Source organism: Pavona decussata, unplaced genomic scaffold (genome assembly GCF_977016875.1).
Source record: "Pavona decussata unplaced genomic scaffold, jaPavDecu1.1 SCAFFOLD_272, whole genome shotgun sequence".
NCBI lineage: Eukaryota > Metazoa > Cnidaria > Anthozoa > Scleractinia > Agariciidae > Pavona > Pavona decussata.
Window position 1 is genome coordinate 243,028 of NW_028145674.1, and position 17,180 is coordinate 260,207.

Consider the following 17,180-nt stretch of genomic DNA (forward strand, 5'->3'; position numbering starts at 1 on the left):
TAATTGAAGAGTTTGTGTAGGTCGCTTGTATAAGCTATTTCTTGTTTATTTCAGCAGTTTGTTAAATACATGACTAAGTTTCTTACGTAAATTATAACTGACCCCTGGGTTTTCACTTGCCTCAACAACCCTGCCTTTGAGGGCCGCCACACAGCTCTTAGAACGGCTCATAGGATTGGCTGAAAAAAACAATAGCGGCTCTTAGAACGGCTCACAGGATTGGCTGAAAACCAATAGCAGGACAATGACCAAACAACAAATAAGCAAATTGGACCCTAGCCCTGAAACAACAGATCTGCATGACATATAAGTCCAATGAAATTGGAGGTTCTAAAGTGCTGCGTGCAATCTGCCTTTTTGTGGTTGGTCACAAGTTATGTTAATTAACGTTCACTTGACCAACAGACTGAAATGGTTGAACACATCCCTAGTTTGATGAATGCCATCCGAATGATCCACAGTATTTCTCAGTATTACAACACTTCAGAGAGAATGACATCCCTGTTTGTCAAGGTCACAAACCAGATGATAACAACTTGTAAGGCTTACATCAATAGAGATGTCATGAAGATATGGGAACATTCAAGGTAAATAATGTTTTTAAAGTATTGACGTCTTTGTAACTTAATGTGGTGAAACATTGTTATCCAGACCTGGAAGAGGCCTGCCCTGATCATTAGAGTCAGTATGTTGTGTTCTTGGCCGAGACCCTTGACTCGCACATTGCCTCTCTCAGTATCTAGGAGTATAAATGGTTACCAGAAATTACTGTCTAGAAAACTAACCTAGCAAAATACTGGGACTGAAGCATCCAGGGGAAGTAGCAAGTCTCCAAGGTGTTTTATGCTACAGAAACGGGGATAAGCTCTGGGGCCACTAGGGTCATGAAGGCCTTACCTTTGAGCCTACATTTCTCAATTTTGACATGTTGACATACAGTGTAATCCTCAGTCAATCTTGCCCAAAAGTGCTTGGTACAAAGCTTAAAATTTCAATTGCAAGCATGGACATCTATTTCTCCTCACGATAAATAACTCCCACACTGTTTTGTAAAAGTTTTGCCCCTCTCCCTTCTTGAACCCCTCCCAAATCAACGTTGACTTGTAAGTTGCCTTCTGGACACATGCATGGGCTGACCATTGTATACCTGCCAACTCTCACGCATTATGCGTGAGTCTCACGCCTGGTGATTAGAGACATCTATCTCACGCATCAAGGACAATTTCTCACGCGTGACTCACAAATCTGGACGAGTTGTTCTAAAAAATCTTCATTTCATTTCAGATTTGTTATGTATTATTTCTTTACTCCTTATAACAATTGCAAAAGCTTTCAAATGTCTACAATCCGTATGAATGGTAAGTGTTCAAAGGTCGTCGGAATATCATTGAACATTTTCGGCAACGTTTGGAAGTCTTCGGAAAGTCGTCAGAAATCTTTGGAAGTGGCTCGGACATTTTCAGAAATCCTGGTCATGACGAGACAAAAATCTCACGCATTTGACTCAGAAAAAGTTGGCAGGTATACCATTGTTTGGGGGAATGGATGTGGGGAACAAGGATTTCCATTTGGCAGAGAGATAGCAGGAAGTTGACTGTCCGAAGACTTTTGTCTAGGATTGTACTGTAGTCCAAACCATAGAATATGACAATGACCTCTCACTGGATTTCATGCAACCTTTAATTTGTATTAATTCTTTTTTCAGGGAGGTGTTATCAGGGAGACTGAATGAGTGCATCAGACTCAATGAAGAATACCAGAGGTGCTTTCATCGAACAAAGCAAAAGTTGCGAGAAAATCCTAATGAGCGACAGTTTGAATTCAGGTAAATGTAGTCTGTCTACTTAAATTGCCTGAATGGTGGCATAGTTTGTGACATTTTTGCTATTTGTCTTGCAATAAAGTTCTGTTGTATTTTCTATTACCTATTCCAATCGAGCAGCACACGTACAGAGTTTATTAGCCTATGCCTACTGTGACTGCTTTGCCTTCATAAACCTGGAACATTTGTTCAGATAGTCCAAGCTATTATGCCAAGCTCATATAAAATACGCACAAGTCAGTCCAACCAGCAGGACTGAAAGAAACAGGACTAGTATTATATTATTCAAGAGGCGAGTTATTTAGCATTCAGACTATGGAAAAAAAAGACTTCAACAAGGTTTAACATCTAATATCACTACTTTTCTTTCACAGTGAGAATTACATCTTTGGTAAATTTGATGCATTTTGTAAGAGGCTGGAGAAAATTGATGACATGTTGAACACAATGGAGAATCTTGCAGGTCTGAATAACATCAAAATCGAGGTAGGTTTCACTTGCACTAGTAATGGCATTACTCCAACCACTTTTTTTATAATTCCCAAACACCTTTTTGTCATTTGTGTTGTATCTTGCCTGTTGAAAATATAGGGGAACTTTCAGAGCATATGAGAGCCACGTGAAAAGTCTCACACAATCACGCTTATAGTAGCAGAAACCCTGCTTCCAATAGTGCCCTGAACTAAAAAATGTTTTTCTGCCCTTTATAGTTGTTTAAATTTCCATATGACGTGGGCAAAGCAAACTCTTAACTACTAAGAACAATCATGCAATTTTTTAAAATCATCTCAAGCTATGCTAAATGACTAAATTTATTCTTTCAAGGGAATGGAGACTATGATCGTCCGTTACAATTCTATAGTAACGAGTGTAAAGAAGAAAGGTTATGACCTCCTTGATCACAGGAAAGGAGAGGTAGGAAAGAGACATTTAGTGAAAAATCCATAATTGTTTCTATCATTTATTTAACGATATCAAAAGGCTTGGCCTGCTCTAGGGAAAGCTATTGCCTTGTACATGCCATGGCACTGATGCTTTTATGTTCGGGGAAGAGCACAAAATTGAGTGTATACAATATGCGAGCCAGCGAAGTATGCGAGGCAGACGTGCAAGGCATGCGAGGCATAAACAACCCCCAACATAAATGCGAACCGTTAAGCTAACCGGGGAGCTATTTAAGCTTAAACCTGAGTGCTTTTTAGGCTAACCGGAGTACTTTTTATAGGCTAACCGAAGTGTTTCGCATGCCTTGCATGCCTCGCTGGCTCGCAGATTGTGCACCCCCCACAAAATTTGGGGGCTGGAAACTACAGTTGGTCATTCGAAAATGGCCAATCAAAATATTGCTTTTGTTTGATTAATCTAGTTGTAGAGGTAGGAAAGAGACGTTGATCGAACATTCCATATTGTTTTTATCATTTACTTATCAATATTAAAAGGCTTAGCTTGCTCTAGCGAAAGCTATTGCCTTGTACATGTACATGCCATGGGACTGATGCTTTTGTGTTCGGGGCAAGGCACAAAATTTCGGGGCTGGGAAGAACATTCGAAAATAGTCAACCAAAATATTGCTTATGTTTGATTAAATCTAGTTGTGGTCAAATTCGAATGATGTCTGGACAAATACCATTTGAAGACTATCATTTTGCAAATGACCAAAAATCTAATATACAAATTTCTCTTTCTTATAAACATTGCAATGAATATTTATCATCTTGACTCCTTAGAACAGATCATACGTAAGTGCAAAACGTGTTTTCTCCTTATGAGATCTAGAAACGTGTGCTATACATGTACATCACTAGTATTATCACAAATGAAAATTTCAGCAGTTATTTATAAAGTCTGTTATTTAAGTAGCTTCAAATTGATGGGATGTCCACCATAATTGTCATTTTGTCTTATCAAAATAGTGAATTTTTAGCAAACATTTAACCTGTTCTTTCAAGAAGAGTAACCTGTTTGCCAATTAGCTTGTTCAACTTAAGGCAAGTGGTTATACAAAGTGGCCTGCGTGATGCGAATGTCCACGTTTTCCCGTCAAGGTAGCTGGATTTTTTCCTTAAACCAGTTTCTCTGCATCTTGTTGATTCATAAGTATCTTTTGTAGTTTGACACTGACTATGAGGAATTCAAGCAGAGCATTGATGGGCTGAAACAACAACTGCAAATGTTTGTTGACTCTTGGTTTGAGAAGCCACTCTCTGTAAGTTTTCATCTTGCGTTTCTGTTCAACACATTTGTCTTACTTAAACCGTGCATAAAGGTTGATGATTGATAGTTGATTGATAGAATCCTGTTGAGATTAATTTGCATACAATTTGTGTGGGATTTTTGCTTTTCCGCCATTGCCAAAGCTTTCAAAAATATCGTAACAAACAGCTTCTGTAATTACTATAAAAAGAACATTTGTAAATAAAACAATCAGCTAACTTTCCTAAGATGAACACAATTCAAACAGGTGAAGAGAGCATCCTGAACTCTCTGACGGTATTTGAAAAATTTGGGCCAACGATTTCAAAGTGCTTCTCATCAATGCGCACATGCGCCTGGTGTGACATAGTCCCTTGAAGCTATCACAGTACGTAGCAACACCAAAGAATTGGCATATAAAAAGTGAATGTGCTTTGTAGTTATTCCAGCATGTTTTGATATTTCACACAGACTGTGGATTTTGAGATCCTTGTTGAGTTATGTAGTGAATGCCAAACAAATGTACTAGAAATGTGCTATGTGCGTTGTAGATTTTATAAAATTAATGCATTGCTTTTTGGTGTTCTTATTGTCATCACTAGTTTAAGCGATGTTTTAATATGGTCCGTAATGTTGTAAGCTCAAATGATCATTGTAGATACTGTGGTACCCTAATTTACTGTTTACTTCTTTTTGTTCAGTCTATCCAACCAGACAAGGTGGTGTTGTTCTGTTTCTTTATTTTTATCATTATTATTATTACTTTTTTAGACCTTAAGGGCTCTAGAATTGCTCCAAAAGTTTGAGAACATAGCGGGAGTCCAGCTGTACCTCCATGACAAATATCAAAGGATTCTGATGCAGTATGGAAGGTATAAAAGTTCTTGCAACTGTGATATATATGTTTAAAAATAACGTCTTTAGGCAGAGTCGAACAAAAACGGGGATAGAAAGGTTTAATTGATAACAAGGGGACCGTGGTTATGTCAGGGGTAACACAGAGGTAATACTAAGTGACAAGAGAAAAAAGACCTTTTCAATAAAAGGATGGGCCAGGCAATAAATGACAACAAGCTTTAGTAAGATTTAACATCTACATAGAATGTTGAAATGGAATATCAAATTATAAGATCAAAGGCTCCTGTGAGCCAACTCGTGAATGCAGATGACACATAGTAATTGCAATTTAGACGGCTACGGAAACTTCCTCAAAAGCTAAAAGAAATTATATCTTTGCCCGATTATGTAACGAAAAATGACCATTCTTGTACTATTAAAATGATTGTCAAATTATTCTGTACAGATTGAATAAGCCGATTATTCTGATGCGCCGATTAAAAAATATCACGTGTTTTTTTTTATTCAAAGTTTATAGGAGCACGCCATGTGCAGCTACGTCATGCAAATTCGTGTGATAGTCCGCGGCTACTGGATTTCGCGATCGGGCTAGTGGATTCTAACCATCACTTGCCCGATGGGCAAGTGAAGTTTTTTTGGGAATTAAAATTACAAAATTACTGTAGGGCAAGCCGATCTCACAAAGGGAAATATGTTCAACAAAGTATCGCATTACGATTCATGCCCGACATAAATGCGTGAAATTTTTCCTTTGGAGTTCAGTCCACGCAATCCTCAAGTAAAAATAATGAACTTTGACAAGCTCTTGCTAAATAAGAATTATTTATCGACCGCGTCCTTTTGCTTTCCCATATATTACCAGTTGTAAATTTCGAAAATGAAACATTTTTTCCCTTTGAAACCTCTATGAAAGCTGACAAGATCTTAAAAGTGTTCATTTCACCAGAAATTTGCATAATTTTGTTTACGACGTCAATGATGCGTGACATGGCACGTTCCGCTTTCGCGTGAAAACTGACAAATTAAATTATTTTTTAATTAAATTATTTTTAAATTAAATTATTTTTAATTCTTGAAAGAAACCGCACTTCGTAGAAAAAAACGAAAAAATCCTATAACTTTGCTCAGATTCAACGAAAAATCCCCATTCTTACACTAAAATGATTGTCAAATTATTCTCTACAGAATGAATGAGAGAATTCTGACGCGTCGTGAGACAAATTTTCACGTTTTTTTTTTTTTTTCACTAATTGAGTTTACGACCCCGGACTTTCTGAAAAACTGAAAAAACTTGAAACCTTGCTCAGATTGAACGAAAAATCGCCATTCTTGCACTAAATGATCGTCAAATTATTCTCTACATATTGAATAAGAATTTCCTGATGCGCCATGAACAACAAATGTTCGCGTGTTTTTTTCCACTAATTGAATTTAAAACTCATTCACTGCGCACGCCCGAAAGTTAACGACAAAACCGACTGATCGACCAAGTCGAGAGTCAGCTATCGCTATAACTCGTTCATTGCGCATGCGCGCATTCACGAGTTAAAAAGGGGTCAAACAGTGGTGGAATGGGCAACAGTACTGTTATTGGACATATCTTTGAAGGACGCTGGTGCATTATGGAAGCTGACAACGAAAATCTCTCTTAGTCATAATAGGTAATGGAAAAGCACTTACTATATGCAGAGATTAACTGAATTGCCATTGAGGATGCCTTGCAAATAACGGGAAGAGTCAGACATAATGATTGGGAACCTTATTTTTTTATTATTATTTTTTGTAATGTTCGGACTTAACACAAGAATGATTGCAATACAACATATATAGGTGGTAAAGTCCAATAACAAGGATTAATATCTGTCATTTCATTTTTAATTGACTGCTTTTTTTCCTGTAGGGACCTCGAGGCATGTAGAAAACTGTATCAGAAGCAGAAAACCGACCCACCAATTCTACGCAATCTTCCACCCGTAAGCCTATTCTCAAATATTGCTTCTGAGATTAAATCAGTTTCCCCATAAGAAGTAACTAAGCACGCCGATGAGAGTTTGAGCTGTCAATTTGTCAATTGTAGGTGGCTGGTAAAATAACATGGGCTCGGCAACTGTTCAGACGAATTCATGAACCAATGAGAGTTTTTAAGATGTATCCTGAGATTTTGAAGGTAAGTGGAGCAGTTTCAGTTGTAGGGGTACTATCGATGGCAGTTAAGCTCTTTTTATTTGTTGTAGCTCAAATGTTCTGGTTGTTTGAATGTTGTTCAATATTATTCATAGGGAGAAGATGCAAAGAGGATCATTCGTACTTATAACAAGATGGCGGCTGTGTTGGTAGAATTTGAGGTATCTTTGCTTGTCACTTGTATTTCATTCATTGGAGAGTAAAATTGCGCACTGGTACAGCATCACATCAATAATTTAAATATTTATTGATGTGATGCTGTACAAGTGAGCGATATAACTTTTAGATAACTGGTTAGTCAATATAATATGACTATTACAAAATTATTTTTAACTTAAATGCTGCTCAAAGAGTTACTTACTTACTTACTTTAACATAAGTTGCTAATTTTAGGCCAAATTGTGTTGACATTTGCTGCTTTTTAAAATTATCTTTTTGCCTGTCTAGTTGCTGTATCATCGTGGATGGTTCAGAGCAGTGGAAGCTGCTAAAAGTGGTTTGAATGCGTCATTGCTTGTGAGACATCCAGAAACCAAGGTTAGTTTTCCTTGTTTTCCAGATCAACACTTACAGCTTTTGCCTCTATTTATAAGGTTATAACATACAAATGACGGCTGTGTAAAGTCACTGTTTTTCCCTCTTTTTTTTTAGAAACTCTTCGTGAACTTCGATCCTCAAATTCTTGAGTTAATCCAGGAAGCAAAATGCATGCGAAGGCTTAGTCTTGAGGTGAGCAGTTGATTAACATGTTTTGACAACTTCCTGTTTCTTCTTTTTCAATGAATTGTATCTACGTAAGGTATAGCATTTTGGCCAGTGGTGAATGCTTGTAATTCATTTTACTCAACAGATTCTGATCATTCTCAATAACTCTTTCATGTTACAGATCCCTAAGGCGGCACAAGTGATGTGCTTGAAAGAAGAACAATTCAAAACTTGCAACAACAGGTTTGTTAAGCATGAGTGTTTTTTAATTTTCGCGCTTTCATTGGCAACTCAAAATCAGCAAACTCCCTTTTCATGTTTAATTGGCAGCAGACTACTGCAACTTGTCTTTCATTCACCATTTAGTTGTATACATGTCAATCCCAGAAAACGATACATAAAAAACATCATTAAAAACGAAACGATTTTAAGTCCTGAAGCATTAAGCAATGAAGTCTTTATTAGGAACACTATAAGTCACAAAAAAGAAATATCGCAATTTGCTGCTGAACATTGAGCACTTGAGTATTGGCATAGTATGGGGAACAGTTTGGATTGTCTTGTTGTGGGTTTACCTTTGTAATAAGACCAGCACACTTGGAGCCAATGCCTTTCACTCACTTATATGCTCTTTCTAACTTTTGCCACCCCTTCAAACAAAGTAAATTGGCTAGTGTCCATAACAGTATAACGTGTGATCTATGTAGTATGATTGTGACTTGAGTTTGCCATGGGATTGTGCTGTCGTTAAGTCATGATCTGGTAATCCCAAAACGCATTGCAGAAATCAAGCTATTGTAGATTTAGTGAAACATTTCACTATAAAAACAAGAATTAGAACGGTGCTACCATTAATATTATCAACACATGTCTTGGTGATGATGTTAGCGACAACATCAAACGTTAACTCGCTCTCATTCTTGATTTTATTTAGAAATCAGGGAATCGGTAAAAATATCCATTTTTTAAGGGGAGACCTTCACCATTTGCAACGTCTTGCATGTTTGGTCGAGGGGACAAAAGAACGAACAACAGAACAATGCTCCCAACCCTATAAAACAATGCAGCTGCAGGTTATTAGGGTCCAGTGAAAATAGAGCGTTGAAGGGCGCAGGTCTACTGTGCTTTAATGGAAAACTGCTTCAAGACAAAAACAGATGAATCGTGCTTGCATACTGTACATAGTAATTGAAGCACTTGTTATGACGCGACGTGAACTACAAAACAAAGAAATGAACAAAAGGTAAAAGTTTGTTTGATTTCTGTTTTAGACTCCAAGAGGTTTTGAAGGAGTATGATGACGTAGTTTCTGGAATCCCTGAAAATGTGCTTCCCCTCATGAAGCCATTCACCAGCCGTGTGGATGAAACAATAAAGCCTGGTTTGACCATGTTAAACTGGACATCTCTCAATGTCCATTCTTGTGAGTATTTAAAGAAAAAAAAGCTGAATCCTTGAAATTACTTGGTGAATTTTTCTTTCAACGTTTTGTCTTTGTTTTTGTTCAATAGTTGGTTGAGAACCATGACAACAGTGCTTTCACTGTGATGTCTATAAATCCTCAAAGTTGTTAGTAGCCTTCATGAATACATTTTTCATAGTAACCAGGTAACTCCAGCATTATACGCCAATGAGCATTAATGCCTGGCACTTCTTTAATTAACCTCTTCCTACCGATGACCCGCTCTAGTGAATTCCTGTTTATAGCAAGGCCGGTGTTTGGTCGATTTCAATTAACATTAGGCTCGAAGATGGTCTTGGAAAGATATATTTGTTTCTAGATTGAAATCATAACTCCCTGATATACAGGAGATACTTCAGCACAGGTAAAACATTTTCGTGTCTGCCTTGTTTTGCCTGCTACACTCATTTTGTTTGGCCAGCTGAGACTGAAACTGCCAGAAGGAACAATTGGAAAAATGGTCTAAATTTGCCGTGAAAAGGTAGTCTTATTCATGTAAGTACAGTAGTTAAACAGGGATTAGCTGAAGATATACTTTCTGTTAATCCTCTTTGTAGACATCAACAGCATCCAAAAGTCTGTTAAAGGACTTGAAAGGCTTACAAAGGAGGTAAGATATTTGTTTACCAGTTTCCGGTTCTAATGATATCCCATTCCCGGCCTTTAATTGTTCCATTTTAACACAGCCACAACGAAGGTTGCTCATGGCCAAGAAACATGCTTTTTTCTCTCTGCCTTACAGCACTTTTTCAGTGTCTCACCCATTGCAGAGGTATTAAATTGCCCATTTTACAGTTGTATGCGTAGTAAACAAGTTTTAGAGTGTGTACAGTTGACTTTGCTTTGAAACAAATGCCAATGCTGCTTTTGATATGTAAATGGGAACTACCTAGCAGGGAGGTCTGCACAAAAGAGCGTTTAACTCCAGCCTCTCTTACAGTCAAAGACCAGGTCAATAAGCAAACAACTGTAAAAATGGCGTATTGGAAAATAACATGCTGTAGCCTCTGCTCTATGGTTGTTATAGTATCACTGTATGTGGCAGACCGCAAAATGTACAGATCTGAATGGACTTCTGTTTTGTTTTAGGTGAAAGATATCCTCGACTGCAGAATAGAGGCAGTTCTTGAGGACATTGAACTAACACGACTGTGTGATCTGCCGGAAGATGAAGCCGTCTCTGTAGAAGAATTTGTTAATGTGACAGAAAGAACATGCCAAGAAGCTGCTGAATCTTTGTCCCGGTGCGTTGAATATGTGATCATGGAAATCTGAGAGACATCGTATATGTGTGGTTTGAATTTACAGTATCCTCTCCGCTGTTTTGACTGTATACCTGTGTATCATTTCATTCATATAACATTATGGCATTCTTTCCTATTATGGGTGTACTTAAACTCCCAGTTGGCCTTTCTATTGTTTCCTTACCTGGCATACTTCAGTTTAAATTACTAGAACGTGAGAAAAGTAAAGTAAAACGCAAATTCAAAGACCGTTTTGTCTTTCTTCTTGTTGTGGTTTGATGAAATGGAAAGGGCGGCTGTGTCTTTATCGTTTTCAGTAGTATTCACTAAATTCTTCTCAATTTAGTAGTTTCTATGAATTATTGACACTTTCTGGAATTTACAAGATACAAACTATATCTATGCAAGTTTTACAGGAAATATACTTTTCTGGTTATTCAGGTTCAACCATTTGGTGGAGTCATCAGTGAACATTCTTCTTCAAACCCTGAAGGACAACTTAAGCCCATCGGAGTTAACAGGCCTTGATAAAGAAAACTACCCGTGTTTGTATCCGGAGTCCAAGCAGGCAAAGAATAACAAAGGAAACAGATGTTGGGAGTGCATGCCTTGTTGTTACTGGGCTTTATTCATCTTCTTCAACCAACGATGCATCGATGCTTTAGTTAAATCCACCAGACAGTCATTGGATGCTATAAAGCGTCGCATGCAAGCAGCTAGTAAGCACAGCAAAGAAAGCAGTGATATGGATGTTAAATCACCAGCTCTTTTCAAGGTGAGTGTTGTTCTGGCACGCATGCTTGGTGCAAGCAAACCACCCTTATTACTTTCTCAATCTGTCGTTTCTTGCTTCCTTTCTTCATCCGAGACTTTGCCCAGATTCATCTTCTTCCATTCCTACCTTATTACCTTCGTTTCTTTTACTGTTTTGTTGCTTGTTCAGTTGTGAGTGTTTTCATTCTTTGTTGGGTGAATGCGCCAACTGGACTGATAGCCACTACCTTTAAATGTCCACGTACTGACGTTTGATCGTACGTCTTAAGTTATAAAGTGCATTCCATGCATATGAAATGTACTTTTTAAACAGCAATGCCATTTTGTATTTCCCTTCCTTCTTTCCATTCTCTGTTTTCTTTTCATCCATCTGATATCCTTTCTTTCTCTCTTCCTTTGTTAATCCCTCTGGCTTTATCTGGTTGCTTTTACAGGCTGATATTGTGTTAGAGATCCCATCAATCGTGATGAAACCAAGCTTGGATGACATTCAACAAGCTCTGAACAAAACAGTCCAGATTATGCTTAAAACAACACAGGTAGATAAAGAAACAAGTGTGCTAAAGACCATGCAGCTGAGAAAGTAGAAAAAGTTGTCGTGTAGTGAGCTTTTATTTAGTTATGCTCACATGGTCGCACACTAGCCTCACGTTTACTTTTCCATATTGAAAGTGTTTCCCTAGTTTGCCGTATGCTTGTCTGTGGTTTTGAACTCGCTTGCTAAGAGTATGAGCCATTTTCATGGTGGCTTCATTTGACTAGTTCAGATTCAAGTTTTGTAATCCCTGTGGGGAGTAATGATTAGCACGAGGAAAGAAAACACTGAAAGATTTGGCTAATCGTAGTCAAATACCGTCATAATGAGAATGTCCTATTACTGCTTAGATGGGTTTGCTTTTTATTGAGATATTTTTCTCAGTGTATAAAAAGTGACCCTCTGAATTCGCTTAAGAATGATAAACGTAGCTGCTACTTTGTTTTTCTTTGAGAAATATCGTGCAAATGGGAAGAAACCTAAACCTTCTTAAAGTTAATTCGAAAAAGCTCCAATGTTAGACTTTCCTTTGTTGGAATGTTTCGATGATTCTTTGTAAATGGAAAACACAATTTCTTTGTGTATTTGGATTCAGAATTCTGGAATTGAAGGAAATTATCTTTAATCTTTGTTGTCGCTTTAATTTCAATCTTTTAGAATGTCTATGAATGGGAGCAGCATGGGGTTATCCACCAGCCGCCAATCATTGTTGCTGAAGAAGGAAAAGTTCTTCCTCCTTTGGCTCCCAAGTCATTGTACAAGATTGTGTCTGAACACAAGGACGTCACAAAGGTAACGCTAACACTTATAACCGACAGTGTTGTCTGTTAATGTTTTCTAAAGCGGTATGCATTTCTTTAATTTTCATTTTGCCACTCGAAAGAGAGTTACAAGACGGGGACATTCAATTATGTAACCTGTAAGAAGACGTTTTGTTACGTGATTAGGCCTCCTCAAACTAGGTCACATGACGTAAAGTTGATACCAAAAGATAAACTTAAACAAGTTGTTTGACTAACTAATTGATTGATTAATTGATTGATCGATCGATCGATTGATTGATTGATTTTATTGCATTTGGGTTTAATAACAAGCGTCTTTTGACATTGCTAGGTGGTGATTACTCTGAGTTCAGTTGTAAGTTCACTTAAAATGGATGCCACGAAACTTCTTGAAGAAATGGATCAATTCAAGGAACTATGGAATCAGGTAGAGTAACATGTGGTCTATATTAGATTGCCTTTCCCAATAACAGTTTACTTTATTTGTGGCAAGCAAGTAAATAAATGAGTCAAACTGAACTTCAAACAAAAGTTTGCAATTCGTAGTGAAAGACTTGTGTGACAGTTCTTTACCTTTTGCACTTTTATTTCACATTGAACAGAATAAAGAATCAAATAAAAGTTATTACATATTTGGCAAATTCAGCAAACTCTGTAATAGTCTGTACGCTGCAGCATAATCTACAATAAACAACAGAACAAACTTTATTCGAGTGCCACTTTGTTTAGCACTGTCAGTAGTGCTTTTTGGAGACACTGCAAATGACTGAAATAAACATTACAAACTCAACATAACTCTCAAAAATCCCAACTAACAGGAAGACTTACCAGCCGAGTATTTGGGACAGGAGACTACCATGAAAGAAATCCAGCTAGTGGTTAGAGAGGGGACTTTGACGCAGGACCTCCAGATTGCAAGTCCACTCGTCTGACTATTCGGTGCTCACTGTCTCCCACCACAGAGAAAGCAAAATCATGTTAAGCATATGAAATCTAGGATCCTGTTTGCCTCTTTTAGCCCTAGTTAACTAGAATATACTTCTAGCTAGAGGGGGTATTCCAGAAAAAAACGTAGACGTAAAAGTCCTTTGGTAATTCAATCAACTGCTGCTTACTTTAAAGGATCCCAACACAAAGGTCAAGGAGTTCATGGAATCAAATCCGCTGCTGTCTGACTTTGATGCGCAAATCAAGTACTATCAGCGCTTAGAAACTCAGATTGAGGAATTGCCTGGGAGTTACCACATAGGTCCTGTCCAGTATCTGACTGAAAGGATCAAAGAAGCTTTGGTCACAGAAACTAAGGCTTGGAAACAGGCATTTGGCAAAGCCTTAGCAGAAAAGGTAATTACTTATTTTAGAGCGGTTTTCAGGTGAATGGGAAACAAACAAAGAAAAGCAAGATTGTTTTCTATTTAACTTGAGATTGTGTATCAAAGTGTTGGTAGTTGCTTAACAAAACACATTGTGTAACACAATTCTGAATTGCTCTCATCAACAATTGAAAACCTCTCTATTATGGAACATTTCAACTTCTTTCTGTAACACCAGCCGCCTTAGGCCCATTGCTTGGCCAGACAAAAGTTACGTTTTTTCTGTTTACCATATGCATGGACTTTTTTTTAGAATTTCAAAACGAGTTTGGGACGGAACAAAGGTTGAATTTTTGAGTTACTCTCTACCTTGGACGCAGCCTGGGTAACCAGTATAAAAGCGAGCGGAATAGTCAAATAACATGTTTTTAGCAAACAACCCCCAAAATCCCGGTTATCGTCTTTATTTCAAGAAAAAGAAGAAGAAGAATCTTTTTGCCAGGTGTATCTAGTTGAAAACCCAACAACATAGATAAAGTGAAATGGACTTTAAACTGATGCAGGTTCATTGATACTTGTTTAGCTTAAGTTGAAAAAATACAATGAATCTTTGTTAACTGTGTTTTCCTGTTGTGTGTCTGGCAGGCAAGTGCAGACATGGAAGAGATCTTCTTGTTTATTGACAATCTCAACAAGCGTCTTGCCCGTGGTATCAAGGACCTTGATGATGTAAGAAGTAGCATGGCTGCTCTCAGTGAGATAAGAGAATCTGAAATAAGGTTTGTGTTCTTATGCCGCAGCTTTAATTCCCAAGTTCATTGAACGTCCACGTTGTAATCAAAATAAATTATAGACTGAAGAAATTTTAAGCAATGGAAGTTGACATGTTTTCAAAACTATCTTAAACCTAGCATAGCATGATGACCATATAAAGGCCACAGTGTACATTTTATATTATTTCATTTTGATCTTGGAATATTGGCCGATAAAAAATTAGCTGCTTAAAATTTTGCCAGGAAAGGTCTGGTAAAACGTGCCACTCCAAAGTAGAGGAACTAGTAAGTGGAAGTTCATAGGTTTGACTTCTAGTAAAACATAGTATGCATGTGTTACTGACGGAAAAATACATCTTTCATTTATTCATCAGGCTTAAAACATAACATCACATTTCTTTCATGCATATCCACCTACTGACATTCAAATTCTAGCAGTGTGCAGGATGTTTGTCACATGAACCTGGATAAATTTTATCGCCTTGCTCCCACCACTCTCCTGTAGCTCAGTGGTAGAACATCCAACCTAGAAAAATTGGAAAGTCTTAGGTTTGACATCTTTTGGGAGAACTCGGATTTTATTTTTCCGAGGATGCCTTATCATTATAATTAAGTTTTAGTACCAATAACACGTACAAGAACAAATACAAAATCTAAACTTTTGTCGGTTATCGTAACCACTTTCACCATTGAAGTAGATGTAAAAAAAACAAGCTTTACATTCCGTTTAGTACGTTGATTGCACTAGACTGTACTTTCCTTTCATGAAACTTGAATAATGAGCGTAAAGAACGAAAATAAAAGGCATTTGGGCCTGCTCTTGCAATTAGTCTATTGTCTTCTGAGCGGAATGAAGGCTTTTGTGTAATTTTCTGCAATGCCTGACATAAGTTTGGATTGGGAGGACCAAGCATAATTGTAACAGCCTTTCTAATTCAAAGAGCCTTGTTAATGTTACTCGACTTTCACATAATGGCAAATGATCTTTACTGGTTTTACCGTCATTTGGTGCATGACGTTATGTTATTTGTATTCGTTGTATTTTAGGATTGACATGACAGTTGGTCCAATTGAGGAATCCTTTGCTATGATGAATCGCTATGGCCTGATCTATTCAAGTAGTGACGCTGAAAGAGTAGATGGTCTTACTTATGCTTGGCGTAAATTACATGCTCAGGTATGCATGAAAGTTTAAGCTAATCTGGATTTTTGATCTGGTGCATGGATGTTTTGCTAAGGGAGGCAGATTATAGTAAAAGACAGATGCTAAAACGTGAGTGGCATATTGTGTAGTCCTAAAAGCAAAAAGGTCTTTAGAAATGTTAGTATAGGAAATATTTTTCCACCATTTGGGCTAAGCAATACGCCACTCGTTTTTCAATATCTGCCTGTATGTTTATTTCTAACAATAAATGTAACTTAAGATATGTCTCTTTTTATCTTAGGAGGAATAAAGATTGATTGATTGATTGATTGATTGCTTGCTTGCCTGCTTGCTGGCTTGCTGGCTTGCTGGCTTGCTGGCTTGCTTGCTTGCTCGCTTGCTCGCTTGCTTGCTTGCTTGCTTGCTTGCTTGCTTGCTTGCTTGCTTGCTTGCTTGCTTGCTGCTTGCTTGCTTGCTTGCTTGCTTGCTTGCTTGCTTGCTTGCTTGCTTGCTTGCTTGATTGATTGATTGATTGATTGATTGATTGATTGATTGATTGATTGATTGATTGATTGATTGTACCGTCACCAGTAATGTAACAGCATTGTTGAAACTTCTTCATCGTTGGTTATGTGCTGACTGATTTTGTGTCCTGTCTTTCAAGGCTGGTACTGTAGCAAGCCACCTCCTTACGATCCAGCCAACATTCAAGGCAGACCTCTTGGATGGCGTAGAAAAGTTCAAAGCTATGGTTACAGTCTTTGTTCAGGAGTATAATGAAAAGTAAGGAAAACTAGAGTACACTTTTGAATACCGTAAAATCCCGGTTATAAGCCGTGGACTTTTCCAATTTCATATGGGGCTTGGGGTGGGCTTATAATTGGGATAAATAAAACGTTCGACACAAGCTGATAACAAAACGTACTTTATTTCACTGCAAGACCAAATTCGAAGCTCTAACTTTAACGGTAACCATAACAAAACAAAACAAGATAAGACTTTTTTTGATCTCAGTTCTTCTTCACAAGGTTAATTTAGGCTACCCACTTCAAAATCGTCTTGTTCATCATCGTCAATGCCATCGTCTGAGTCATCCGTCTCAAGCAAAATCTTTACATCTTCTTCAGACATTAAACGCTTTCTTTACCGGTATTTGACGAGATAGTAAAAAAAACAATTGTTCCCTTCTCAAGGGGTGTTAACATAAAATTGGGCCTATAAACGGAATGCGTGGGGGACAGCTTATAACCGGAATAAAATTTTTGTTTACAGATAGAGGGGCCTATAACTGGGGGGGGGGGGGGGGTGTAAGCGGGGGTGGGGGTTGGGCTTATATCTGTTTATATATCCTTGCGGTTTAGGTCTGTTAATGTTTTACAACTATTTCATAT

At 37.7% G+C, this 17,180-nt stretch overlaps 1 protein-coding gene and 1 long non-coding RNA gene across 2 annotated transcripts in view; one reads left to right on the forward strand and one right to left on the reverse strand.

Moving 5' to 3' along the window:
• Positions 1-17,180, reverse strand: part of LOC146455564 (uncharacterized) — a 186,923-nt gene that overhangs the window by 125,134 nt on the left and 44,609 nt on the right. The window lies entirely within an intron of this gene.
• The window catches only part of LOC146455571 (dynein axonemal heavy chain 5-like), a 95,467-nt gene that overhangs the window by 27,436 nt on the left and 50,851 nt on the right, over positions 1-17,180 (forward strand). Inside the window, exons 16-38 of the mRNA XM_085094093.1 lie at positions 406-587; positions 1,706-1,825; positions 2,197-2,308; positions 2,648-2,737; positions 3,933-4,028; positions 4,787-4,887; positions 6,774-6,846; positions 6,951-7,040; positions 7,153-7,218; positions 7,505-7,594; positions 7,709-7,786; positions 7,944-8,005; positions 9,034-9,185; positions 9,782-9,834; positions 10,314-10,468; positions 10,910-11,243; positions 11,677-11,781; positions 12,435-12,569; positions 12,891-12,986; positions 13,682-13,903; positions 14,518-14,651; positions 15,693-15,822; positions 16,454-16,572. Of these exons, the coding sequence (XP_084950219.1) occupies positions 406-587; positions 1,706-1,825; positions 2,197-2,308; positions 2,648-2,737; positions 3,933-4,028; positions 4,787-4,887; positions 6,774-6,846; positions 6,951-7,040; positions 7,153-7,218; positions 7,505-7,594; positions 7,709-7,786; positions 7,944-8,005; positions 9,034-9,185; positions 9,782-9,834; positions 10,314-10,468; positions 10,910-11,243; positions 11,677-11,781; positions 12,435-12,569; positions 12,891-12,986; positions 13,682-13,903; positions 14,518-14,651; positions 15,693-15,822; positions 16,454-16,572 (2,795 nt within the window). The remainder of the gene's footprint in view (positions 1-405; positions 588-1,705; positions 1,826-2,196; positions 2,309-2,647; positions 2,738-3,932; positions 4,029-4,786; positions 4,888-6,773; positions 6,847-6,950; positions 7,041-7,152; positions 7,219-7,504; positions 7,595-7,708; positions 7,787-7,943; positions 8,006-9,033; positions 9,186-9,781; positions 9,835-10,313; positions 10,469-10,909; positions 11,244-11,676; positions 11,782-12,434; positions 12,570-12,890; positions 12,987-13,681; positions 13,904-14,517; positions 14,652-15,692; positions 15,823-16,453; positions 16,573-17,180) is intronic.